Source organism: Eumetopias jubatus, unplaced genomic scaffold, assembly GCF_037043125.1.
Source record: "Eumetopias jubatus isolate StellerSeaLion01/CBP00866 unplaced genomic scaffold, mEumJub1_p1.0 scaffold_8, whole genome shotgun sequence".
Taxonomy (NCBI): domain Eukaryota; kingdom Metazoa; phylum Chordata; class Mammalia; order Carnivora; family Otariidae; genus Eumetopias; species Eumetopias jubatus.
The window spans coordinates 80,931,933-80,957,884 of record NW_028274814.1 but is presented as its reverse complement, the minus strand read 5'-3'; the positions used below and the strand labels follow the sequence as shown (position 1 = coordinate 80,957,884).

The following is a 25,952-nucleotide window of genomic DNA, read 5'->3' as shown; positions in this document are numbered from 1 at the left end:
ATTCCACACTTTGCGAGACAATTCAGGAGGAGAAGGGAATCTGGGTTGGAATGGTTTCTTCCTGGAAGCTTTGAGGGGGAAAAACGTCCCAGGGGATCCATGGGTAAGGCCTCAGAGGACAAGTTTTCAAGGCATCCGGATATTTGACCCTTGGCAGGGCCAGAGGGGGACTGTGGCTACCCCCACCAAGACATGGCCAAGTCAACCACCCAACCAAAAAAGTATTTGTTCAGCTACTTCATGCCGCAGGACGCGTTAAGTTTGTGGATGTGGTGGGAGGGTTCCAAATATCCGGATGCCCGAAACCCACAGCCTGCCTATTCACCGTCACCCCTTCCCAGGTGCCTTCAAGATTTCTCACCCCCCACCCAACAAGGAGTCTCTCCCTCAACTAAACCACAAGCTCAGGGCCATACTCTCCAGACAGTCTCTTTCAAAGGGCTCCCTTTGGGGACACTCTCAGAAGAGTCAGCTCCATCCACCCACCAAAACCCAGAAAGAGGTCCCAGCAAGCATCACCTAAGGGCCTCTATAAGTCTAATTTAAATCCTCCATGCTTCAGGGTAACTCCATTTCTTCTAGTGAGGGAGCCACCAAGGGAAGACTTCTCCAATACTACTATTATTCCCTGGAGAAAACTGGAGTAAGACTACCTGGTACTGAAACCAACAGTGCCACCACTGGCAGCCCTAGCTAAAGCACAAGACACTGCGCTCTTGGACTCCACCTTCCACGGAGGACAGCACTAAGGTTGGGCTGAAGCCCTTGCAAAGTCAAGGCTAGACCAAAGGGACTCAAGTCCACCAGAGTGTTGGGAAAGAGAGCAGAGGGGGCCAAGGGGCACTCTCTGGAAATGGGTTGCCAGGCAGAGCTGGCCATGATGCCTTCTGGAGTTCCAGGATTTAATTACCCTTGGCATAATAACAACTTATGTTTAAAAGCAAAGGAAGCTAAGGATGATTTGCATGTTTTTCTTTAATGCTGCCTGCTGAGTTCATATTCTGGTTTCCTCTGTCCGTAATTGGACATATAATTAACTTCCATTATGATGGATTATGGCCTTCTAGAGTTGGTGGCCATGACCAAGCACCAGTGGAGGGGAAGGCTTTAGATCGGGCCTATTCTTCTAAGAGCCCAAAGCCTAACAGTCTGGATCCCTGCCCAAGAGAAGAACTCAACCCTCACTGAGCCCCCAAAGACCCAGACATTCGGAGGGGCCAGCGTGGGGGAAGGCTGGGAGCCTCCTTTCAGATTCTGAATCTGTTCCTCTATAGAGCTTTCTGTGCTTGACCTTAAACAAGTCACTGAACCACTCTGAGCTCACCTTCCCAATCAGGTAAATGGGCACAATAACACTGACCTCCAAAGAATGCCCTCGGGGTAAAGATAAGATAATGCATTATAGAGCCCTCCCACCCTGTAGGCACTCCGCTGATGCAGCGCCCCTCCCCTCCCCTGGGAGAGTGGAGAGGGGTACAAGAAGCAATTTCGGGGGCTGGGGGGGTGAGAGCGAGACACTCACAGGAAAGGAGCTTTGAGCTGAGTTCTGAGAAAAAGAGAAGATAAAGTTTCTGCCCAAAGGGAGACAGGATGAATGGCAAATTAACAATAGTAGAATAAATAGAACAAACAAATAAACATTTATGGAGCTCTTAACTAAGTGCTCAGCAGGGCCCTAAATGCTTTCTGGTCCATTACGTCATTAGGTCCTGCCAACAGCTCGCAGATGGGTACTATTTATTCCTACTTTGCACATGAGGAAACTGAAGCTCAAAAAGGTTAGTCACTCGTCCAAGGTCAAGACAAGAATCAGCAGAACCGACTTCAGAGACCCCTCTCCGTGGACGCGCGCGCGCGCGCACACACACACACACACACACATTCGCCCCCGACGCCAAGGGGGGCTGCGCGGGAGACCGGGGCTGCCCTGCCTGCAAGGCGGCAGCGCCCAGCGGGGACCCAAGCGGCGCTCGCTGTGCCCAGCCGCCCAGCCTGCGGACCGAACCGCTAATCCAGCGCCGCCCGGGGCCGAGTCCCCGCCGAGGGGCGCAGAGGGGGCGCCGGGAGTCCGGGGCGCACTGCCCGCAAACGTGACCGGGCGTTTCGGGGCCCCATAAAGCGCGGGCGGGATATGAAGCCGTTTTATGGAGGCGGCCGGCCGGCCGGGCCCGCTTTGATTCCCGCCTGGAAGAGGCGCGAGGGCAGACCTCCAAGCTCGTAAACGCGTTGGCCGCGCGCTCCCGCCGGGCCGGTGGGCCGCGATATAAGGCGCAGAGCGGGCCTCGGGCTCCAGCCGCCCGCCGCCGCCGCACCATGTCCTGCCTCTCCTCCCGCTTCGGCGGCCCCTGCGGGGTCCGCGCCTTCAGCTGCGTGTCGGCGTGCGGGCCCCGGCCCGGCCGCTGCTGCATCACGGCCGCCCCCTACCGCGGCGTCTCCTGCTACCGCGGCCTCACCGGGGGCTTCGGCAGCCGCAGCGTCTGCGGGAGCTTCCGCGCCGGCTCCTGCGGCCGCAGCTTCGGCTACCGCTCCGGCGGCGTGTGCGGGCCCAGCCCGCCCTGCATCACCACCGTATCGGTCAACGAGAGCCTCCTCACGCCCCTCAACCTGGAGATCGACCCCAATGCGCAGAGCGTGAAGCACGAGGAGAAGGAGCAGATCAAGTGCCTCAACAGCAGGTTCGCTGCCTTCATCGACAAGGTGGGTTTCCTTGATCACACTGTTCCTGAACTCCACCTATGCTCAGACTCAGGCTGGGGCACTGAGGGTGGAGTCAGAGGCAGTAGGGATGTGGCGCAGCTGAGCTCCTAGTCTGATGGAGGAGATGGACGCACATCCAGAGCACAGACAGACACAGGGAGATGAGTATAGGGCAGCAGCTCCTGATTTGATAACACTATTATTATACACAGCCTCTGTCCAGACAAGGGGGATGTCCTTGCTCACACTCTTGGTGAGCCTAGAAGTCCTGGGAGAACCTTGGAATTCCCAGGCCAATCTCTAGAAATGGGGATAGGGGCTGCTGATATTGTATGTGATCATTTTAGGTGGTACATTAAAGCATTAAATACCATTGAAACACCCGATGGGAAAATTCATCTCATGTTTTTTTTCAGTCCTTAAGGTTAAATCTCATTAGGTGCTAATGGTCTTCAGTATCCCTCTAATACTTGCTGTTCTTCCAGTTCTAATAAAGAGATCAAGCCTCAGGTTCAGAGCTGCCTGGAACAACAGTTTCAGCTAGAATTTAATGCTTTATGATTTGCTTTTATGTATGCCTAGTATACTGGTTTTACAACTATGGTGGTAATATAAAGTTGGCCCTCGAACCCTATCTAAGTGTAAATGCTAAGCAAATCCACTTACAGATAATCATGAGTAAAATCGTACAAGGGGATGGCAAATCCTGGAGTCAGCCTGTGAGGGTTTCATATTTGAGAATCACTGCCACCAGACCAGCCCTTTTGAGTGGACACAGAAGACAAAGGAGACAGGGGTACAGGGCAGGGGGCTTGCCCACGGGCCCATCGAGAGTGGGTGGCAGAGCAGGACTCCAAGCCCAGGCTCTCTCCAGCTGTCCAGGACCCTGGGGCTAGAGGGTCCAAAGTTTAGGGGCAGCTGCCGCACTCCCCTCCAGTGGGAGCCTGTACATCTCAGCAGGCACTGCACCCCGAGTGTGCTGACATTCACACCCAGGAAAGGTAGCCAGGGAGTGGAGCGTGGACAATGTACTGGCACAGGGACAGGCTGTCTGGGCTTCACATCCAGTCTCTCTCCTGACCAGCTGTGTGACACTGGGCAGTGGCTCCCTCTCTTGGCCCCAGAGTTCTCCACACCAGAGCTACGTGCGGCACAGTGTGTGAGCTGGCCACGACTTTGAAGGCAAGATAGGGGCTAAGGCAGCCATGAGACTCCCTACCACAGCACAAGCCCTGTCAGCTAAGACCCCCTGAAGTGAGCCCATATATAATCAGCAGTCCCTGGTCCCCATTTCCGGAAGTTCCAAGTAGGGAATTCCCAGCCGCACTCATCAGGTTGGCTAGAAGGACACCAGGGCTAAAAAGCAAGGTAATGTCTCAACTCCAGCTAAAATGTCTGAGCAATGGAACACTGGCGGTGGTGGCGGGGGTTGGGGGGGGGCTTGTCTTGTTTGCTGGCATCCTCTCTGCCTGCATGATATGTCTTCACCATTGCCCGTCTTCAGTGTGAATGACTTCCAGTAAAGGCTCACATGCTTCACTCTCCCACGGTCTCCACACTCCCCATTTTTCAGAACCTTCCCCTATTCACATCAACTGCCTGGCCTGCAGAGACGGATTAGCATCCAACACAGGAGTTTAGGCCACTGAAGACCGTACCTCCCCCTCCCCCGGGCTTCCTCAGGCCCCAGTCATCCTGGTGGCTGAGAGCCTGCCCTTTCTAACCTCCCCAGTTAGGTAGCCCTCCCACCTTGACCTTCCATGCAAACAAATGCTCCTCAACCTCAGGCTGAGCACAGAGGACAGAGATAAATGAACCATAGGCCCTGTCCTGGGAGAGCTCATAGTGAAAGGCTTTCATCCTCCTCTATCGCTCCCAACCCTGCTCTACATTGCTTTTCTCCAGGAAGCCTTCCTTGGTTGTCACCAACCCCCAGCCCAACAATAACCCAGAACAGCCCATATGCTCCTCAGTTTCTCACTCACCCCATCCAGGCCCACCTGAACAGACCCTCACTCGGGCTTAAACAAGGATTCTTCTGGTGCCTCGTCAGGCCAAGGGAGCCCAGCAGGGGCCCTGCTGTCCACCCCTTTCCTCTGCATACCTCCCTGCTAGTTCAGTCTTGACCCTACCTGCTCTCTGAGGAGGGCTGGGGATACTGGCTTCTCCCACGGACTTATCTCCCATTTGCACACCAGGTGCGCTTCCTGGAGCAGCAGAACAAGCTGCTGGAGACCAAGTGGCAGTTCTACCAGAACCGCAGGTGCTGCGAGAGCAACCTGGAGCCCCTGTTCGAGGGCTACATCGAGACGCTGAGGAGGGAGGCCGAGTGCGCGGAGGCCGACAGCGGGAGGCTGGCCTCAGAGCTCAACCACGTGCAGGAAGTGATGGAGGGCTACAAGAAGAAGTGAGTGCGGCCGGGAGGATAGTCTCAAGAAAGGAAAGGGGATTAAGCCAAAGCAGGATAGATTCAGGTTAGACCACAAGAGGAACTTTCCAATAGGAAGAAGACAGTGACAGGAAGCCTGTGAGGACAAATGCTCTGGGAGTTCACACATTGGAGAGAGGGCAGCCGCTCCAGCTACCTCGTCCTTATGCGTTGGTTTCATTAATTCCTCAAACGTTTATTGACATCTACTCTGTTCCAGGTGCTATGCTAGGCCCTGAGGCGGGATGGGGAGGGCTGAGGGGGGGCACCAGAACTCGTATGGGCTTCCTGCTCCCCCCCAGGGAATTACAATCCAGAAACAGAAGGCCTACAAAAATGTGCACGGCACCCCCAGCCCCAGTCACCACCCACATCAGGAATGAGAGCCCCTGAAACTGGAAGAGCCCTGGGTGACAGGTTGGATGAGTGCCCAGAAGACAGGGATGGACAACACACTTTTTGATTCTTTGCCTACCTCCCAAAGATCCAGTTCCTGGGATGTGTTTGTCTGGGCCTTCATTCTCTTTTTTCTGTTCAAATCCCAGCCTATTAAAGTTCTAGCCACTGAACCTTGTGCCCTTTATCTCCAGATACGAAGAGGAGGTAGCACTAAGGGCCACGGCTGAGAATGAATTTGTGACCCTGAAGAAGGTGAGCGACCCCGGAATACTTGCCCCCCAGCTCAGAAAGCAGGGCAGAGGCAGGAGGGAGCGATCTGTAATTCAGAGAGGCTGAGCGACTTCCCCAGAATCACATAGAGCAGCCCCCCGACCCCCGCCACGCCCTAGTCCTCCCAGGGTGGCCCCCCGCATCGGAGCACACCACCTGCTTCAAGCAGGGCACTCTCGTCTTCCGTCCGAGGTGACTCCCATCTGGCCGATGGCCTCCCACCTCCTCCTGCCCTGTGCCTGCCAGAGAGTGGGCGTTCCGAACCACTGTGATGAAAGAGCCCGTGAATGCTAGGGGGTGGCCACATCTTCAGGCCGCCAATAGCTGTGGAAGGCTGGCTGAACAGTCCTGTTGTTCCTCACCCCTTACACTTGATCTGCCACAAATGCCATCACATGGACCCCCTCCCACGTCCTTCCCACCATCTCCATAGGAGGAAGGCAGGGGTTACCGTAAGGAAACTGAGGCGCAGAGGTCAAGGGTCTTGTCCCGAGTTGCCCTGGTTTGGAAGAGGCAGAATTGATCCCTGAGACTTCTTCTGACCACAGATCTAGATTTCTTTCCCTGAGGTGGGAAAGAGGGCTGGGGCATCATTAGAATGGACCCATTTTGCACCAGAGCTTAAGTTTCAGTGGTAGTGCAAGGTGTGGATTCTGGAGCAATCATCCAGTAGGTACCAGGGGAAGTGCCTGGAAACCTCACGGTCCCCTCCCTTACCCAAACCTGCTCCTGACCCCTCTAAGTGTATAAAGGATCCCACCAATGCCACGATACCAGGCATTAGGATGAACAGCTAAGGAGGGTCTCCAGGGAGTTTGCCCAGCCCGGCGGGTGCCCTCCCAGGTGGGGAGAGCTCTGTGTGGCCTTCCCGATGAGACACCGTGCCCCCTTCTCCCCTTCAGGATGTGGACTGCGCCTACCTCCGCAAGTCAGACCTGGAGGCCAACGCGGAGGCCCTGACTGAGGAGATTGACTTCCTGTGGCGCCTGTATGAGGAGGTGAGGGGCCGCGGACCAGGCAGAAGACTGGCAGCCAGCCTGGAAGAGGGGGCTCCGGTCTAGGACTGGAGTTGGCCAGGGATTTGGGCTGGGGCTGCAGTCCATGTGGGCAGGGGCTGGAGACCAGGGAAGGGCTGAGAAGATTGGGTCCACACTGTGGTGCGTGAGGCTGGGGTGTAAACAAGATCCTTCCATCCTCCCACCCCCCACCGTCTGCAGGAGATCCGCGTTCTCAATGCCCACATCTCAGATACCTCGGTCATCGTCAAGATGGACAACAGCCGGGACCTGAACATGGACTGCATTGTGGCCGAGATCAAGGCTCAGTATGACGACATCGCCAGCCGCAGCCGGGCTGAGGCTGAGTCCTGGTACCGCAGCAAGGTGAAGTCCTGGTACTGCAACTCCCCCTTCCCAGAACCCCAGCAGGAGGGATGCCAAAAGGGCTTTGGTCTTTGTCTAGATGGGATGGATAAGGGAAGGGCAGGCAGCTCTCAGGACGGGGTGGCAGATATGCAAGTTGTGGGGCTCAGTGGGATGACATATCCTGAGCCTCAGGAGCATCTCTGCTCCCCTCCCTCCACCCCCCCTTCCCCACCCAGTGTGAGGAGATGAAGACCACGGTGATCCGGCACGGGGAGACCCTGCGCCGCACCAAGGAGGAGATCAACGAGCTCAACCGCATGATCCAGAGGCTGACCGCTGAGGTTGAGAATGCCAAGTGCCAGGTAAGGGCCACCTGGGGCCTCCCCAGGGTCACACAGGCAGTGTGTGTCCTCAGTGGATCTCACCATTCATGCTCCAGCCCATTTGCCTGACCAGCATCCTGGTTGTGGTCCCTGGGGGAGACTCAGCTGATGAAGGGGAGAGGTCTGTTCTTGGGGTGTCCCCAGCTGGGGGAGGGGAGAGACTGGACACATCCAGGGAATGGACAGAGAGACCCAGGACCATAACCCACCTTGTTCTCCTCTGGGCCCCCAGAACTCCAAGCTGGAGGCCGCAGTGACCCAGTCGGAGCAGCAGGGCGAGGCGGCTCTGAGCGATGCCCGCTGCAAGCTGGCGGAGCTGGAGACTGCCCTGCAGAAGGCCAAGCAGGACATGGCTTGCCTGGTCAGGGAGTACCAGGAGGTGATGAACTCCAAGCTGGGCCTGGACATCGAGATCGCCACCTACAGGCGGCTGCTGGAGGGCGAGGAGCACAGGTGGGGCCCACATCTGTGGGAAGAATAGCTCTTCAATTTCCACAAAATGTGCTTTGATCCAGGCGCATATTTGCATGTCTTTTGCATCAAGCTTGCGTGGAGGAGGGAATTTGCAAGGGTTGCTCTCCCCAACTAATTTTTGTCTCTTTGCTCTCCCTACAAGGTTGTGTGAGGGCATTGGTGCTGTAAATGTGTGTAAGTAATTTGTACTGTGGGTTCTGAAATAAGGGCTTGGGGTTCCTGGTGGGCAGGAGGGCCAGATGGCAAATATTTCAGGCTTGTGAGCCACCTAGCCTCCGTCTCAACTACTTTCACTGTAATGTGAAAGCTACAGCCATAAGCAACACCTACGGAGTACGTATGGCTTGGTTCCAGCGCAATTTTATTTACAAATACAGGAGGCCAGCACAGGCTATCTTTGAAACCCTGAAAGGAAGGGGGTGGGTGGCAGTGAATGATTGTAAGTTAGATAACTACTTATGATTACAAGTTAAATAGCTATTTCTGCCTATAGGGAGGACCTGGGCAAAGAGTTTATCAAGGATGCTTGAGGCCAGAGTGCCGGAAGGAGTGCGGGGTGGGGGTGGGGCGGAATGAGGTTGCCTGGGGGGTAGGGAGGAATAGAAATGGAGGGAAGGAGCTCTGAGCAAGAGAAGGGGGTGCTGGCCAGGAGGCAGGGGACTAAGCCCTGTTCTCCTCCTGCAGGTGTCAGCAGCTCCCGGGGCGGGGTGGTCTGCGGGAACCTCTGCGTGTCCGGCTCGCGGCCGGTGACCGGCAGCGTGTGCAGCGCCCCCTGCAGCGGGAACGTGGCGGTGAGCACCGGCATGTGCGCGCCCTGCGGCCAGAGGTGCAGCAGCAGCTCCTCGGTGCGGTTCGCGTAGCACCTCCCGCTCGGTCAGCACACCGCTGTCCCAGAGAACATTCCCTGCCTTCAGAGGTGGGGCCCGGAGCAACCAAAGTCCCTGGGCTTGAAGCGGAAGGGCTCGGAGAACCAACCGCCGACCTGGCCCAACGGCAGCCTTATCGTCCTGCATCTCCTCCGCCTTCCCCCGCCCTTGCTCTTCGCGGTTTCTTCCGGGGAGGGCCGGGCTCCCCGCCCAGCTGGCAGCTGCTGCTCGTCCTTCCCACCCCCCCCCACCCCCCGCCCAGGAGGCTGCATGCCTGGGTCCCTGCGGCCCTGTGGGGAGATCCCATTCTGACTCAGGCTGCTCGGGGGCCTGGCCTGGCAGAAACCTGTGGCTTCTAAGGGACAGACTGGCCCGGGTCCTCGGCTGTGCACAGCTGTGGGTGGTGTGGCCGTGCTGCTATCCCACCGGCCCTCCGCTGCCTCCCGAACCTTTGCAATGACTGAGGCTGCAGCTCCACGGGGTCATCTTTCCCTGGCTGGCTCGGCTCCCTCTCCCTCTGTGCTTAGTCTTCACGGTTCCAATAAAGCTCATGGGTCATATATAATGTGCTCAGAAAATCTCCCATTTGTGCCTCCACGCGTGGACTTCCAGCCCAGTGTTTGCCCCTTGGAGGCTGACAGACAAGGCGTTCGCAGCCACGTGTCCTCGCAGCAAGAAATGCACTCTGGCAGCCCAAAACCTGGGGGTAGGGGAGTGTGCGGGCGAACAGCCTTCCCACTCCCTCAGCAGGAGAGGACTCCAGTGCCCCCTCCCCAGCAGAGCCCCAGCCCTGGGAGGAGGCCAAGGCCTCACACAGGCTAGGAGCCATGCCCCTTAAATCACCACAGCACCATGGCACCCACATGCTTTCCCAGGCCCCTGCAGAGATGGCTCCTCAGTATTCAGAGCACACCCAATCCTGTCTAAGGCCCCTTCCTCCCCAGCCCTCTCCACCCAGCTGATGAAGCCAGGATACCAGGTACCAGGCTGGGCCTCACCCAGGCTTCAGAAAGGCTTTTTTATTGGAAGCTATTCTGACATCATTTTTCAAACTGCCGGGCAGTGTTGGTAGCAGGGATGGGAGTCCGCCTGTGACTGCGGGGGAGGGGGGGTGTCGGGGGTGGGGGGGGGGTCTCTGCACACCAGGGTTCATTTTCGTATGCTCCTATTGGTGGCAGCTGAGGTCCTGATGGAATAGGACTTGAAGGTCCCAGGCCCACCGCTCGAGAAGCTCAGGGCATTGCTGCCCATGGTTCCTCCAAAGGCCACCCGGCTGCCACCTCCACCAGTGGAGTTCACCACAGCTAGGGGAAAAGGGAGAGGGTTCCATCAGCACAAGGCCCATCACCTGAGGCCCCAGTCCTCACTCCACCCCACTCTCCTGCTATGCCTGCCCCTCTCCCTCCCCGCTGCCTTCCCTCCCCACCACCCTCCTGGGGCCAGCCCACCCCCCACCCCCACCCCTGCCAGAAGGAGCCTGGGGCAGCTGTGGGGGCTGCAGCACAGGTGTGCCCTGCCTCACTCTGCCCTCTTGCACGGCTCCCCTGGGCCCTTGAGCCTGCCTTGCTGGGAGCTCCAGGGCACCTGCTAAAAGCTGGTGAGGGAAAGAAGCTCCTGGTCCAGACAAGGCCAGGCCCTCAAGCCAATGTGCCACCCTGCAGACCCAGCCTAGTCTGGACAGCACAGGAGATGGGCCACAGCCAAGAACTTACAGATATTCACAGCTCCCACTCCATCTCCAGCCAACCTGCGGGGCAGAGGAGAGACCTGTGAGCAGCTCTTTCCTCAGAGCTGGAGGAAGCAGTCCCAGGGCCCCTTCCACCCAGGAGCCAGCAAGACTGGTATTCCTTCCTCTGTCCCCACACCTTGGTCCTCCTTCAGCCTTGTTGCAAAATAAGGGGGGGGGGGGGCGAGGGGAGTTCACGTGGGCCCTCCTACCTACTGGCCATGTGACCTTGGGCAACATCTCAAAGCCTCCATTTCCTCACCTGACTCAGTCCTAGCCTCACAGAGTTGTTTGTGAGGGCTGAATAATATAATTTACCTAGAGCCCTGGGCGCACAGGATCTGATGAATGGTAGCCGTGAGTATTTATGAAGACAGCTGCCTCCCCTAACCAAATCATAAAACCCTCAAAGTGGGCTGTAGCTTATTGATTCTTGGATCTCCGGCCCCTAGCATGAGGTCTGGCGTGTAGCAATTATTCCGTGTGTCCTGAAATAACTAGCGAATTGTTGCTTTCGTGAATGCTGCTAAGGCTGGGACTGAGGAGGGAGCAGAAGGCAGTCGCGGTGGCTTTAAGCAGCCCTACTGGAAATCGAAAAGCCATGGGAGACAGTTGGGCGTATTTGTTTTGTGACTCACAGCCCCATTGTTACCAAGCCCTTGGCCTTGGGGTTGAGTTTACTCTGCAATGGGGAGGGGAGACCTCACTTTGGTAGAAGGAATGAGGGGAGCCCAGCTGGCCTCATCAGCCCCAAGTTCAGGAAGAAGGCAAAGCAAAGGACAAGGGCAAGAGACAGATATGCTAGGAAGCTTCCAGGCCCCTTGTTCCACGGGCCCCTGGGAGTGCTGGGAGTCACTGGAAGTTGTGGGATGGGAGGGAAGCCAGGGTGCAGTCAGGTAGCAATTCCATGTAACAATTTCTGGTGCTGTGCCTACGAACTCAGGAGGAAGAGACCTGAACGTCTAAAGCTCTGGTGAGGAGTGTGATTTTTCTCTTCTCATCCTAAGTAAATATTTGTTTTTGTGCCTAATTTTATATTCGTAACTCTGTACTTTGTAACCCCAAATTGCATAAGCTTCTAAGACCACAAATCCTAGACCTGCCCCTGGGACAGGTGGAGGGGTTATGGGATCAAAAACAAGGAGTCCATCTCCGTGTCCCCTAAGAGGCGGAGAGAGGACAGTTGCCTCTCAGACAACCAGGATCTAAGCCCCGATGATGACAATCTACACTGAGATTAGGCTTTCAGACAGAATGTTTCCATTCTCTGGGCAACCTTGGGCATGCCACTCGCCATCCCTGAGCTTCAGCCTGCTCAGCGGCCCATGGGAGGAAGTGGATCCAGCCCCATTCTATGTATGCATCCCCAGCTCTGGTTCCATGAGGAAAAGAAGCCCAGGGTATGTGTTCCCAAGAGAGCGTGGCCCCTGCACCCATGGTGGCAGAGGGTGCAGAGAGGCATCATGGCTGGGACAGCTGGGCTCTGGGGCTGCCCTGAGCCCCAGATCAGCTGCTCTCTCTTCCCAGGGGCCTTTGGTATTCAATTCTTCTTCCCACAAAGACCAGATGCCAACCCAGGCAGGGGTGGGGCAGTGGCAGAGACCCATCCTCCTCTCCTTCCCCAACTCCTATCCTGCGGCCATGTGTCTTCTCTCCCTCCTCCCTGCATCCAGGCATTCTGCCCTAGCACTCCCTCGTTCCCCAATTCCTTCCTGTCCATGCCATCCATCCTCCAGCTTGTCTCCCCAGCCCTTCAGGAAAAATGCTCCCCAAAGAAAAAGTTCTGTAGACATTCAGCATTTTACAAATGCACATGAGTGGTCTCTAGGTGCTCCCTTTACAAATGTTTGGTGTCCTCAGCCCATGCACGAGCTCCCTGAGGGCAGAAGCGCGTCTTACATATTCTCTATCTCTGAGCTGGGTCCCAACAAGCCAAGCCCTGATGAGTCCTACCACCAAGCCTTGGCAACCACACTGTTCCCTCTCGCCCTCTCCAAACCCTAACCTTCGCCCAGGGCACAAGTCTAAAGCCTGGCCAATTGACTGAATGAATCAACCAACCCATCCAGGTGAGAATGAAGGCCCAACTTCATGGACATAGGTTCCGTGTCTTCATGAAGAATTCCTATAACACCAACCCAGCCCAGCCTGCTCTCTGGCCGCAGGTATGCAAATTATCTGTGGGACCTCCCCACATTTGGTCAATATCATGTGACTTACCACTTAGTGATGTGGCAGAAGCAGCCTGGCATCATGAAAGATCCCTGGACCAGGAATCAGCAGAGCTTGACTGCACACTGGCCCCTCAATTCATAAAACCAAACCGCAGTTTCCCCTCTGTAAACTAAGCAACAATACCTGACCTGCTTACCTGAATATATTGTGAGGATCAAATAAGATGACCCTGGCCACACATGAAGGGGCCGTTATTACCTTCAATTTTCCCATTGAGCTTTATACCACATGGTCTTTCCTACTAGAAGGGCATTTCATCAAGAGCAAAGAAGCAAGCATCATTTACCCTCCCTACACTTCCCATCCCTGGTGCCTTGCAGAAGAGAGGCCACAGAAAATGTCTGTAGATGGATGAATGTCAAGCCCCAGGCACCACCGAGCCCCAGAAGGATCCCCTTCCTGGCTTCTGTGTCCTCACCGGCTCTCCTCGCCCTCCAGCAGCTTGCGGTAGGTGGCGATCTCGATGTCCAGGGCCAACTTGACGTTCATGAGCTCCTGGTACTCGCGCAGCTGCCGGGCCATGTCCTGCTTGGCTCGCTGCAGGGCGGCCTCCAGCTCCTCCTGCTTGGCATGTGCATCCTTGAGGGCCAGCTCCCCACATTCTTCGGCCTCGGCAATGGCAGCCTCCAACTTGGCACGCTGTGGGCAGTAGTGATGGCTGTGAGCTGGGGGGCAGTCCTTACCAGTCACCGCCTTCCTGCTTCCCCATCCTGCAGCAAGCGCCCGGGCAACTTGCTCATGGTGGCTTCACTGGCACCAGTCTATTTCCCCAGCACCAGGGAATCCCCAAAGGTTCAAAACATGGGCTCTGACACCCAATGCCTAGGCTCTGATACTGGCTCCACCACTTACTAGCCACGTGGTCTTGGACACACTCACCTTCCAAAGTCTCCTCTCTTCTAAAACAGCAATAATCACAGTGTCTGACTCATAGGGGTACTGCAGGGATTAGATGGGGTAATACACAAGTCCCTGCCAGTGTCTAGCACACAGTTAGTGTTCAATAACTGCTATTATAACTGCTATTATTTTTTTTGTCAACCACCAATCTGGTCTCTGTTTCTAGCTTTGCTTTTTTAGATTCCACCTATAATGGGCGCCTGGGTGGCTCAGTTGGTTAAGCATCTGCCTTCAGCTCAGGTCATGATCCCAGGGTCCTGGGATCAAGCCCCGCATCGGGCTCCTGGCTCAGCAGGGAGCCTGCTTCTCCCTCTCCCTCTGCTTCTCCCCCTGCTCATGCTCTCTCTCTCTCTCTCTCTTTCTCTCTCTGTATCTATCTCAAATGAATAAATAAAATCTTTTAAAAAACAAAAAAGATCCACCTATAAGCATACAGTATTTGTCTTTCTCTGTCTGACGTATTTCACTCAGCATAAATGCCCTCAAGGTTTGTGTTGTCATAAATGGCAAGATTTCTTCTTTTTGATGGCTGAGTAATATTCTATTTTATGGCTGAATAATATAATATTATATATATATATATATATAATCACATTTTCTTTACTAATTCATCCACTGACGGATACTTTAAGTTGTTTCCATGTCTTGGCTATTGTAAACAATGCTGCAATGAACATGGAGATGCAGAGATCTCTTTGAGATGGTAATTTTATTTCCTTCAGATATATACACGGAAATTGAATTTTTGGATTCTATGGTGGTTCTATTTTTTTTTAAAGATTTTATTTATTTATTTGACAGAGAGAGAGAGAGAGAGATCACAAGTCGGCAGACAGGCAGGCTGAGGGAGAGGGAGAAACAGGCCCCCGACCGAGCAGGGAGCCTGATGTGGGGCTTGATCCCAGGACCCCCAGATCATGACCCAAGCTGAAGGCAGACGCTTAACGACTGAGCTACCCAGGTGCCCCGGTTTCTATTTTAAATGTTCTGAGGACCCTCCCTACTGTCTTCCACAGTGCCTGCACCAGTTTGTGTTCCCACAGAAGGTACACAGGGCTCCCTTTCTCCACATCCTCGCCAACACTTGTTATCGCTTGTTATAATCTCTATAATTAGTAAATGCGATTATGATTTTCAAATGCCCATCCCCCCCCCCAGTCCCCAGCCCGAAGAGATCCAAAGCCATGGGATCTTAGTTGAGTCCCCAAATTTGGGGCAGCTGACAAGAATAAAAACCCTCTTTAAAACAGGCCCAGAACAGGGGACTTGGAGCAGAGAGACACTGCTTGGAACCCCCAGGCCTCAAAATGTGTGACCAGAGCCCCTTGGTGTGGGCCGGGTTGGTCGGATTCACAATGGACCTGAGCCGTGGCTGCCACTTTCTGCCCAGCAGGAGCATTCGATCTATCTGCGCCCCATCCACACACTGGGAACCTACCTAGTCCTGGGCCTCCTGCTGTTGGGCTCCGAGAGCCACCACTCCCACCCCTACCCAGTACTCCCCCTTCCTTCTCACCAGCCACTCTCTGTCCTCAGACCCTTCCCTGTCCCGGGTGTGCTCTGCCTCTCTACCAGCCCTCCTAATCCTTCCAGAAGGCCCCTCGTGTGCCCTCTGCCCCTTGTCCACCTGCCGGTCCCCTTCCCTATCACACTGGTGCCCCCTTGGCACTGCCTCATCCCACTGCCCCGGGGCCCCTCCATGGTGGTGGACACCCCAACTCTGGGGCCTGCTCCACCCCGTTGTACAAGAGGAGAAGCAGATGTGGCAGAAGCTGCAGGGTCTGAGAAACCACCATTCGGTATTCTTTGCCTCCCCTCCCAACCTGGAAGCTGCCTCACTGCACCGGTGACTCATAGCCCTGCCTCCACGGCAGGAGGCAGCCTCCACCCTCATGTGAAGGGACCTGCGGGGCTCCAAGAAGCCCCGACATTCTGGGTAAGTCACCCCCACATCCCATCCCCCCAGCTCATCTGGAGCTTAGCCCTCTGAAGCTGCAGCACTGGTTACCTGCCCTCCCTCCCCACTGCAGACAACTGCTCTGGCTGAGCTGCCCCGTCCCTCCCCACACCTTGGCCAGGGCCTGTCCCCCTGCCAGCAACACAGCACATCTTCCCAAAAGTCCGTCATCGGAGGCCCGTGCCCCACCATGGGTGCCAAGTGCCGAGAAGGAGCGGTGAGTCAGACAGATGGGGACCGGCTCCCAAGACATTATTTGGATTTCAGTAGAGGCGGGAAATGGCCAACCACTTAATAGGCCAGAAAACTTCAGACAGTGATAGATGCTTCCAGAAAGTTCAGACACCCTGCTGACCGAGTGGTTGGAGAAGCTATCTCTGAAAAGGGGACTCATGTCCAAAATCCCAGGGATGACAAAGGGGCAGCCATGTGCTGAGCCAGGAGAACCACATTCCAGATGGAGGGAACACCAGGGGCAAAGTCTCTGAAGCGTGAACGTGCCTGGCAGATCCAAGATACCGGAAGCAGGCTAGTGAGGCCGGAGCACAGTGAGATGCCACGGTAGGAGGTGAAGGACGGGGACTTGTGAGCCACCGTAAGGGTTTCTGCTGGCCTCTGTCCCCCCTAATCCCCACAGACTGTGAGCTCCCAGGTACAGCATATGAACCCAGAGTGAGGTGCAAGGACAGTGCTCAGTACAAGTTTGGTAATGATTGGTGGTTTTTCTCAGGCTGGCCAGGCTGGGGCTCCCTCCCCAGGCTGTATGCCCAACTACGACTCCTCTCCTCCCATTAGCCTGAGCCAGGACCTGGCCAAGAACATTCTGTCCTGGAGATCTCACAAGTGGGCCCACGAGACTTGAGCTGCACCAGCCTCAGCCTGGGAGAGCCTCGGGCTCCTCACTCTCAGATGGCTGCCTTTCACGGGCCCCAAGAAACAGGGAGGAAGAGGCGGGGGTGGGGTGGGGGGGTCCTTGCTCCCACCTGGTTCTTGATATTGTCAATCTCAGCCTGCAGCCTCTGGATGGCACGGCTCATCTCTGCGATCTCGTTCCGTGTATTACGGAGGTCGTCCCCATGCTTCCCAGCCTGCGCCTGGAGGGTCTCAAACTAGAGGGGCCACACAGAGAAGTAAGGCAGGGGGTGTTCAACGATTACAGGGGACTCATCCCTCACCCCCTCCGAGGAAGGCCCAAGGTTCTGAGTGATGAGCCCTCCTAGCTTATCTTCCCAGGAAGTGACAGTCTGACTCCGGCAATCTTCACCCACTGCCGGCAAGCCAGACTATTGGGCAGTGGGGTACAGCCGGGGTTTGCTTTCCTCCAAGTCAGGACAGGGAGGGCCAGGATGGCTCCCTGGGGCCCATCCCCATTGATCCTGGGGCTCTGCCCATTCCCATCCTGTCCCAAGTTCTGGAGAATCACTAGAAGTCTGAAATCTTCACCTGTTAAACAATCCCCCAGTAAAAACATACTTGTTGAAAACATCAGCACCACCCATTTCACAGATGGGGAGAATGAGCTCTGGAGAATGGAAGGCACTGCCCAAGGATCACACGGCAAGTCTGAACCCACGTCTCCTTGCTGGCATATCTGTGTTCTCACCCTGTGTACCATGGATGACTCCTTATCTCTGCAGAGACCTCCCTCTGCTGCTTTTAAACCCTGCCTCAGGCTCCCTCCCCCAGAACACTAGTTCACCCCAGCACATTCCTTCAGCACCTGCACAGTCAGCCGCCCTGCCTCCACATGGCACATAATGATTAAACCTCCCTGGTCTGGAGGCCTAGGACCCAGGATCTAGTCCCTACTCTTCCAACTACTAGCTGTGTAGAGTTAGGCACATTACTTAACCTCTCTGTGCTTCAGGTGCCTCCGCCCTGTCAGCCCATCTGGCTGGGATCTCTCCCCGGGGAGGGACCTGGCCTTCACCTCTTCTTCACCTCTTCTGTGGGCCCTGGAGAGCATCACAGACTTAACCACTGGTGCCTGTCAAAACAGCGGGACCCAAGCCCTAAAGGCTTGAGACAGGGCGAGGAGTAAGGGCAGCTACCACCAAGGACCCTGCCAGGAAGAAAAGAGGGCCCTCCGCAGCCTCACACCTTGATCTGGTACATGGTCTCGGCCTCGGCCCGGCTGCGGTTGGCCATCTCCTCGTACTGGGCCTTGACCTCGGCGATGATGCCGTCCAGGTCCAGGGAGCGGCTGTTGTCCATGGACAGCACCACGGACGTGTCCGAGATCTGGGACTGCAGCTCTGCCAACTCCTGCAGGGATGGGACAGAATGCCAGGACTTGGGGCATGACCCACCCCCGTTCCCACACCCATCCTGGGACCCCCTTCGCACTAGGGGAAGAAAAAGGGAGAAGAGGTCAGAGTGGGCGTGAGTCACCAGAAGGCGAGGGGACACAGACCCACACCCGCTTAACAGTCCGCCCGCCCCCGGCAGCCCAGGGAGGTTAGCAGCTTCATTAGCAACTTCTCAAGAAAAGAGTCTGGTGGAATTACAGCAGATAAAGAAGGGACACACTGTGGGGGACTGTGACGGCTCCTTCTGTGAGCTCTGCTGGGGTAGGAGCTTGGCTGTGAAGTACATCACTAGGGGGTGGGTAGGTGAAATAAACTAGCCCACCCCAGGATGGAACTCTCTGCAGCCTTTAAAACCGACGACACGGCTGTATTTATATCCATGGTACACCATTACATGAAAAAAAACATGATCCTACTTTTACTAAAATACATATTACTCTATCTCCATGTGTATACGCACAGCAAGAGTTTGAAAAGGTAGATACCAAGGTGACAAGAGCACATGTAAGAGACCTGTTTTCAATTTTATGCTGTACTCAATTTTCTGGATTTTTGGCAATGAGTATGCGTTTCTTTCATAATGAGAGGGAAATAAATATACATACACACATACATATGCACACACACATATATATATACATAGACCTATATATAACATGCGACAGACATATAAAGATATATATAAAGACCCACACAGAGATTAGAATCCCCGAAGTAAACCTCAAGGAGCCTGCCCCTGAAATTCACACACGTGGAAATTCACTGAGGGGCTCATGGAGGCCGGAGGTTCAGAGGAAAGCTAGACAAAAAGGAACTGAGAACTGGTCTGTCATTAGCCTCATATATAACAGTCTCCCCAACCAGCCCTGCCAGATGACTGGCTGTCCTATCTTCCGCTGAAGGCCAGAGACTCACACTGATAGGAGTGGAGAGGGTTTTAAATCCCCCAGAGAAAAAAGAGGTAAAATCCCCAGCTAAGACAAGAGGGAGAGAATCAGACTGCAGGGGCAGACAGAGTGGCCTATTGCTGGGCGGCCACATATCCGGTCCCTCTGGCTATAAACTCCCAGATACTCTCTCCTGACTCGGGCCGCCCTGGCCACCCCACCCAGCCTACGTCTTGACTCTATAACAGCCCAGGATCCCTAGACATCCTCCCGGTTCCTTTCAACCCCTCCCAACGCCCCTCCTAAAAAATGGTCACCCCATGTCTCTAGAAGGCCAATCCTGGCTGACCCCACCCTGCTCTGCTACCCTCAGCAACTCCTAAACTCCTTGCCCACCACGGATTCCTGGGTCCGGAAAGGATAAAGAACAGGATAAGTGCCTGCACACACATTCACCCAGGCTGGCCCAGACGCAGGGGGTTAACCAGATGGCCCCCTTGTTAGGACATGGAAGACATGACGTGTCTCCCAAACCCAAGGTCCTCACCGTCTCATAGAAGGTCTTGAAGAAGTTGATCTCATCATTCAGGGCATCCACCTTCGCCTCAAACTCCACCTTGTTCATGTAGGCAGCATCCACATCCTGGGGGGTGGTGGCGAGAAGGGGTAGAGACACCGTGGCCTCAGTACACAGAATATTTAGCAGGGATGGGAGCCAGCCAGCACTGTCCAACCCACAGGGTCAAACACCAGGGCCCTACCAAGAGACATGCCATTTCTCCAGGCTGCCTGACCTGGCCACGGTAGGAAGTTTCCTCCACTGGACCCTCTGAAGCTGCGTGATAGGCATCATTTTCATGCATCCCCATGAACACAGGTACCTTTCCAGCACTGGTAGCCCAAGCCACCTGTAGCCCCAAACCTAGCGTTTTACTGGTTCCTGAAGGCTTTGGTGGTTTGGACACACCCCTGGCTCAACCACCTACAAGCTATGTGACCCTGAACAAGTCACTTCAACTCCGTGAGCCTCAACTTCTGATGAAGAAGGAGAGCAGAAAATCATTCCGACATTAGGATAAGGCTCTCAGAGATGGAAGATCTCCAGCCTACATGTTTAACATACAGCTTAGTGACAGCGATGCACGTGGGCCATGAAGAACAGCGCAGGCCCAGGGGGCATCAGGGCCCCTCTAGCCATACATGCCTGTGCTCAAACTTGTGTGGACAGGGTCTGCTTTTACGCATCCTCGACGCACCTAAATCTCTAAGGGCCCAGCACTCTGGGGCAGGTTTCTGTCATGTGGACGGGCCTAGAACCCTGAGCTGCTCAGTGAGTGTACTAAATCAGAATCTTAAATCAAGCCCCACTAAGATACTCCTAAGGCCTTCCAACCTTGGTTTGCACATCTCCAGGGACAGGGAGATCCCTCCGCCTCAGGCTCATCCCATTCATTCAGCACATACTTCAGCCCTGCCGGGTGCCAACCCATACCTGTCATGAAATGTTCTGACTGGAATAGAGCACTCCCGTATTTGGGTTGAAATCTCCCTTTCTAGCCTCCATCTTTTGGTCTGAATTCTAATGCCCCCAGGCCAAAAGCAAGTCCAGTGACTCACCAGAAGCACACATACACACAGGACAGGCTGTGTGTCCTCATGGCTGTGTGGACAGCCTCATAGGCTTCCAGATCTCTCCTTTTCCAAGCCCCTCATTCCCAGACCAGACTTTGGCCACAGGTCCCTACCAGCTGCTCAGGTGCGAGGGCCACGTGGCCCCGTCCCACACATTTTCAGATGATGCCCCCCGCACCTGGCCTAGACACCTGGCCCTCACCTTTTTCAGCACCACGAACTCATTCTCAGCAGCTGTGCGACGGTTAATTTCATCTTCATACCTGCAGTAGAGAGAGAGTGCGTGGTGTGAGTGCAGTTCTGCCTCCATGCCTCCTCCTACCCAGGGGTGAGAGTCTGCCCCGCATCAGCTTCCCCCCTGCTTACTGACACGCCTGGAAAAGTGGGGATCGGCTATGAAACCAAACGTCCCTGACTTTCCCTTGTGGCTATTCCTAAGGCTGGGAGTCTTGGCATGAGATGAAAGTGGGAGAGCAGGGAATGCACATGAATTAAAGGACAAAAGCTGCATCTACTGGGAGGGAGAAAGCAAATACTAATAACCCAGCTTAGGGACCACTTCAAATAGGGCCTGCACTGTTATGTGCTTTGCACGAATTAGCTCACCTAATCCTCACGATGATCCTTTAACAATGGTACCATGCTTCGTGGAAAAGGAACGGAGGCACAGAGAAGCAGATAATTTGTCCAGTCACTACGCTGCTAAGTGGCAAAGCCCACACTTCAAGCCTGGCCGTTGACCCCAGGCCCACACCTTAACCACTACTTAATCCCACCCTCTGAGGGTGAAGAAGGAGCCTGAAGCAGAGGAATCTTGTGGAATCAGGAAGAGGGTGCAGCAAGTCCTGGAAGAACCAGGCCCCAGCTGGGTGGTCTAGTCCCATCTCTACTCCCACAGCCCCCACCCCACCCCAAGGAGCCAGTCCCGCTCATAGGAGGACATTGGCGATGCAGGGCACAGAGCAAGGGAACCCTTGGGCCTGACCCAGTATTTATTTGGGAACTTTTTTAAAAAAAAGTGTTAGAGACAGGAACTCAGTAGCACCCACAGGCTGCAGGAGGGCAGCAGGGCAACTATGGTGGGGAGCACGAAGCTCCTGCAGGCAGAGCCCCTCCAGGAGGAGGCCAGACTCACAAGGGCCCATGCCCTCAGGTCCTATAGAATAGTTACAGAACCATCCTGAAGGCCATCTCTCCATCCCTGCCCTTGCAGCATGCTGCTGAGCCCAGAGGATGCACAGACAGGAGTTCACTGGGCAGCGGCACCCAGGACCCTTCCAGGTGCCCCTTCCAGGCCTCCCTCAACCCCAGCTCAGAGCTCAGCCTGGCTCTGCGGGAAAGTGCTCTCCCTGTAGGCTGGGGGGGGGGGGGGGGCGGCGGCGGGGGAAGTGTGAGAGCACACACAGGCACACGCACATGACAACAGAGGCTCACTTGTTGCCCAGAGCCCACTCTGTCCTGTACCTGTCTGTTCTCACCTGCTGGGGGATTATCCTGTTGACTGTTGCTCTAGGAGAGTAGGGGAGTGGGTACGCTCCACAGAGGCCTTTTTGTTTGTTCTACCTGCAGTCAGAGCCAGTGTCCCTGCATGGCTTTAGTCATCCACCTCCAGGGCAGAGCACAGAACTCACTTGCTACTCCCAGGACTACTGGGCAAGCCGGCTGGGGTGGGGCCCCGCCCAAGCCTCAGGCCTTGGTTTCTCTTCAATGGGAAAAGAGACCTCAGTGGGCCCCTCAAAGGCCTGTCTTTCCAACCCCAGTCTCCCAGGCCCCTGCGCTCCCTGCCCCACCACACAGCCTCCTCTCTGGTTCCTGCATTGGCCAGAGCTGCCCCTCAGCCTCAGCAACCCTCCATGGCCCACCACACATGATCTCTCTCTCTCTCCTTGCTTCTTTCCGTCCCAGGTCAGCTCTGCATCTCCTCCTGGGAGTCAGGGGTCCAAAACATTCCAGTCCCAGCTCTCCCAGAGACCTGCCATGTGATCTCCCTCAGGACCCTGAATCTCTCTGGTCTCTAACTCCTCACCTGAACAGAGGGGCTGTTTTAGAATAATCTGTGAGGGTTGTGCAAGTTCTGAAGCGCATCTGTCATAGGACACCTTTTGCCCTACCCTCTCCTGGGGCCTTGGTCAGGCACCCAAAGGGAACAGTGCAGGTGAGGGTTCGGTGGGGATATTTTCCTGGCAAAGTCAGGTGACAAGACTCGGATACAGCTCCCAGGGACAAAGAAGGAAGAAAAGAGACAGGGAACGTGTGAGTCAAGGCCTTCCGTTCGGGGGTTACTGTACCGAGCAGCTGCACCCTCTGACCCCTAGCCCCAGAGGGGGCCTGCCAAGGATCAGCTGATGAGGGGCGCATGCGCCCGGGGTGCCAGCCCCTCCCCCAGGTCTCACGAGGGTCAGTACTTGTTCTTGAAGTCTTCCACCACGTCCTGCATGTTCCGCAGCTCCGCCTCCAGGCGGCCTCCATCCAGCTGCAGCCCCTCAAGCTGCCTCCGCAGGCCAGCAATGTAGGCCTCGAAGATGCTGGGGACACAGCTGCTCTTGGCCGACTTCTGCTCCTGCAGCAGGGCCCACTTGGTCTCCAGCAGCTTGTTCTGCTGCTCCAGGAACCGCACCTGAGAGGGGAACGGAGGCGGAAACTCCTGAGGGGCAGCCCGTGCCACCCACACTGGGGTTGGGAGCGTCTCCAGCTCCCCCCACAGCACAGCCCATGCTCCCACTGGCTGTTCCCCCAACCCGGACCCCGGCCCTTGGTCCCCTCCTCCAGGAATACCACGCTGAACCAGCCTCTCTTCCAGGACTCTCTGTCTTGAGTGCCTCAGACTGTGACCCAGGAGTCAGATCTGCCCAGTCGCCAAGATGTCTCCTGCCTCCTGTGTTCCCCATCACATTACAGATGATCTTCTCCACTTCCCTCTCTGCAAGGCTGCCCCCTCCCTGTCTGTCCTGGGCCTCCCCTCTCTGTATCCTCTCTCTGCTGCCCCTTTCTTCCAAGGTCTCAGGACAGGGTGCTAAAATAAGCAACTATTATCTGCTTGGTCTGGGGCCCAAAAGGCTCCTTGGATGCATCCAATATGACTGGGAGTAGGAAACAGCTCTCCTCAGAACTAGCAACTCGAAGCAGCAGGGCCTGGGGGCTGCAGACTGTAAGGCAGAGCAGCTCCGCACCAGGGGCGGACCCTGGGCATGGGGAGGCTTCAGCAGAATCTTAAGGATTTGTAAGGTCTGAATGCCGAAGGAGAGGGCATGGGGGACTGGAGAAGCAGAGAGTTACACCAAGGCAGGAGAGGGAAGGTCTGGTCTAACAGTCTAACACCCCCGAGGAAGGAGGTCCTGGCCAGAGGGGCGCAGCTGGACTCGCCCCTAGTTCCTGGTCCAGCCCCATTTCGCTCCCCTCCTAGACCCACCAGTCAAGTCGGCCCCTCTCCCTCCAACCCCTGCTTTCACTCCCCCACTCCCTCCCCAACCCCTGTGGGACCCAAACAGCCAGGAAAAACCTCCTCCCAAATGGCCCTTTCCCAGGGTCCCTCAGGGCTCCTTCCCTGGGCGCAAATGGGCTATCTCCAAAGGCAGGTAGAACCTCACCTCCCACCACCAAAGGGAGGCTGGAGGACCAGGTCGGTGGGCAGGTGTGGCAGGGAGCCTCCCTCCCTCCCTCCCTCCAGCCCTTTATTTTCAGCATCTGCCTCAGCATAAGCAGTGCGAGGAGGGAGGGAAGAGATCCTCAGCTGGGGACAGTGTGTCCCCCCTGCCTCCGTCTCTCACCCCACGCAGCCCCCTCCCAGGGAAACTCCTGGCCCTGGCCTCTGGAGCTCCCAACCTGAATGCGCCCAAGAAACGCAGCCAACTCCCAGACACAGCCTGCGGGGTCAGCCGGACAGACTCAAGCACACCTCCTGGGAGGAAAAAGCAGGGCGATCTGGGCAGCTCGCCGGAAGAGGACGCTTGGAGCCCGAAGGGGAACAACAGTCACAGGGTTCACGAGGAGAAAGGTTCCTGATCCTGGCGGAAGGAGAACGCACCAGGCCTCCCAGCGCCTGGCCCGCGTGCAGTCAGGGCAGGTGGCTTCTGTGGCCCGGAGCGTGGCGTGCCGCAGGCTGCGGCGGCTCACCTTGTCGATGAAGGAGGCGAACTTGTTGTTGAGGGTCTTGATCTGCTCGCGCTCCTCCTGGCGCACCTGCTGGATGGACGGGTCGATGTCCACCCGCAGCGGGGCCAGCAGGCTTGGATTGATGGTTACCTCGCGGATGCCGGCGCCCACGGGGCCCCCGTAGGCGGAGCGCACGGCCACGCGCGGCTGCGAGGCGCCCAGGCCGTACAGGCTGCGGCTGCCGAAGCCGCCGGGGCGCACGGGGCTGAGGCGCACCTGCGCGCCGCGCCGGGGGAAGGCGGAGGAGCGCGAGCTGAAGACCTGGGAGCTTAAGTGGATAGACATGCTGGCTGGACCGGGCTGGACCTACGGGCGGGCGCGACACTGCCGAACTCGCTGACCTCGGCCGGCCCCCGCCGCTTTTATCCGCTAGGCGCGGGCCGATCCCCTTACACAGGTAGGGGCGGAGCTGGCCGCCGGCCACCCTTCTCTGCGCGCTGGAGCCCCTCCCCGGGCCAGGCTTCTGCTCTCCGCGCCCGGGCCGGCCGGGCTTTGGGGCCCAGGCCGGAAAGTCCCGAGTGGGGAGGAGGGCCGTAGACCCCCAGCGCCCGGGATAGGGGCTGACAGGGAGCGGTGGGAGCCGGCCATCTGAGCAGATCCGAAACAGGTTCAGTCTGGGAAGGCTTCCGGGAGGAGGCTTCAGAAAGAGTCCTGCGGCCAGAGCAGAGAGATCGAGTGATGAAAGACTGGGGGAGAGGGGGATCAAAAAAGTTCTAGTCCAGGAGTCAGCACCCAGCCCCCTTCCCCAAGCATTCCAGAAAAGCATTCCCAGCCTCCTTACCCCACGTCCAGTTCCTCCTTGAGAGATCAGCTCAGTTCTTGAGTAATCTGACCCCACGTAGCCTGGTCTAGCTGGTTTCCCTGGCCACTACACCTCATCCCCATATAAAAACCCGGCCAAGTGGGCCATGACCCCTCTTCCGGCCCCCTCCTCACTCCAGTAGGTATCTGAAGCCCAGAAGCCATGTGTGAAGCGTTGCTTTGGGTTCGCGCTTCCCCTCCCCCTAACACACTTTCCTATCCACTTATTTTATTTGTCCCTGAAGAGGCAGGGGACACCTGCGTGTCGTTGGGACACTTTGCGGTTGTCTGCACACTAATGTGTGGACACACCTGCAGGCCACTGGCCTTCGCTGTGTGCTCACCTGAGACATGTGTGTGCATGTCTGTGAACTTTCTTGTACAGGTGGGAGTCTGTATTCAGTGTGTGGCAGTGTGTCTGTGGATACACAGTTGCACGCTTTTGGATGCAGGTGTGTGAGCCTGCTTGTAT

General features: G+C 56.2%; 2 protein-coding genes across 2 annotated transcripts; one reads left to right on the top strand and one right to left on the bottom strand.

Moving 5' to 3' along the window:
• Positions 1-2,313: 2,313 nt before the first annotated feature.
• Positions 2,314-8,875, top strand: LOC114203910 (keratin, type II microfibrillar, component 7C). The gene is made up of 9 exons (XM_088026085.1): positions 2,314-2,697; positions 4,896-5,104; positions 5,716-5,776; positions 6,697-6,792; positions 7,012-7,176; positions 7,395-7,520; positions 7,774-7,994; positions 8,158-8,189; positions 8,700-8,875. The coding sequence occupies exons 1-9, from the start codon at positions 2,314-2,316 to the stop codon at positions 8,873-8,875; spliced, it is 1,470 nt and encodes a 489-aa protein (XP_087882211.1).
• Positions 8,876-10,030: 1,155 nt separating this feature from the next.
• On the bottom strand, positions 10,031-24,964 carry KRT7 (keratin 7). The gene is made up of 9 exons (XM_028125518.1): positions 24,641-24,964; positions 22,933-23,144; positions 20,730-20,790; positions 19,443-19,538; positions 17,800-17,964; positions 16,683-16,808; positions 13,261-13,481; positions 10,594-10,628; positions 10,031-10,185 (listed from the first exon to the last, which is right to left on the bottom strand). Exons 1-9 carry the CDS (start codon positions 24,962-24,964, stop codon positions 10,031-10,033), a joined length of 1,395 nt encoding a protein of 464 aa, XP_027981319.1.
• Between the last annotated feature and the right edge of the window lie 988 nt (positions 24,965-25,952).

What these genes read in the sequence shown, in the direction of transcription:
- LOC114203910 (XM_088026085.1), top strand. Translation starts at nt 2,314, where the DNA reads ATGTCCTGCCTCTCCTCCCGCTTCGGCGGCCCCTGCGGGGTCCGCGCC. An exon ending in TGTGGCGCCTGTATGAGGAG is followed by an intron (nt 6,793 to 7,011) that starts GTGAGGGGCCGC and finishes CACCGTCTGCAG; the next exon opens with GAGATCCGCGTTCTCAATGC. An exon ending in CTGGAGGGCGAGGAGCACAG is followed by an intron (nt 7,995 to 8,157) that starts GTGGGGCCCACA and finishes TCTCCCTACAAG; the next exon opens with GTTGTGTGAGGGCATTGGTG.
- KRT7 (XM_028125518.1), bottom strand. Translation starts at nt 24,964, where the DNA reads ATGTCTATCCACTTAAGCTCCCAGGTCTTCAGCTCGCGCTCCTCCGCC. An exon ending in GTGGAAGACTTCAAGAACAA is followed by an intron (nt 20,791 to 22,932) that starts GTACTGACCCTC and finishes TCTCTACTGCAG; the next exon opens with GTATGAAGATGAAATTAACC. An exon ending in CTGGAGGGCGAGGAGAGCCG is followed by an intron (nt 10,629 to 13,260) that starts GTGAGGACACAG and finishes TCTGCCCCGCAG; the next exon opens with GTTGGCTGGAGATGGAGTGG.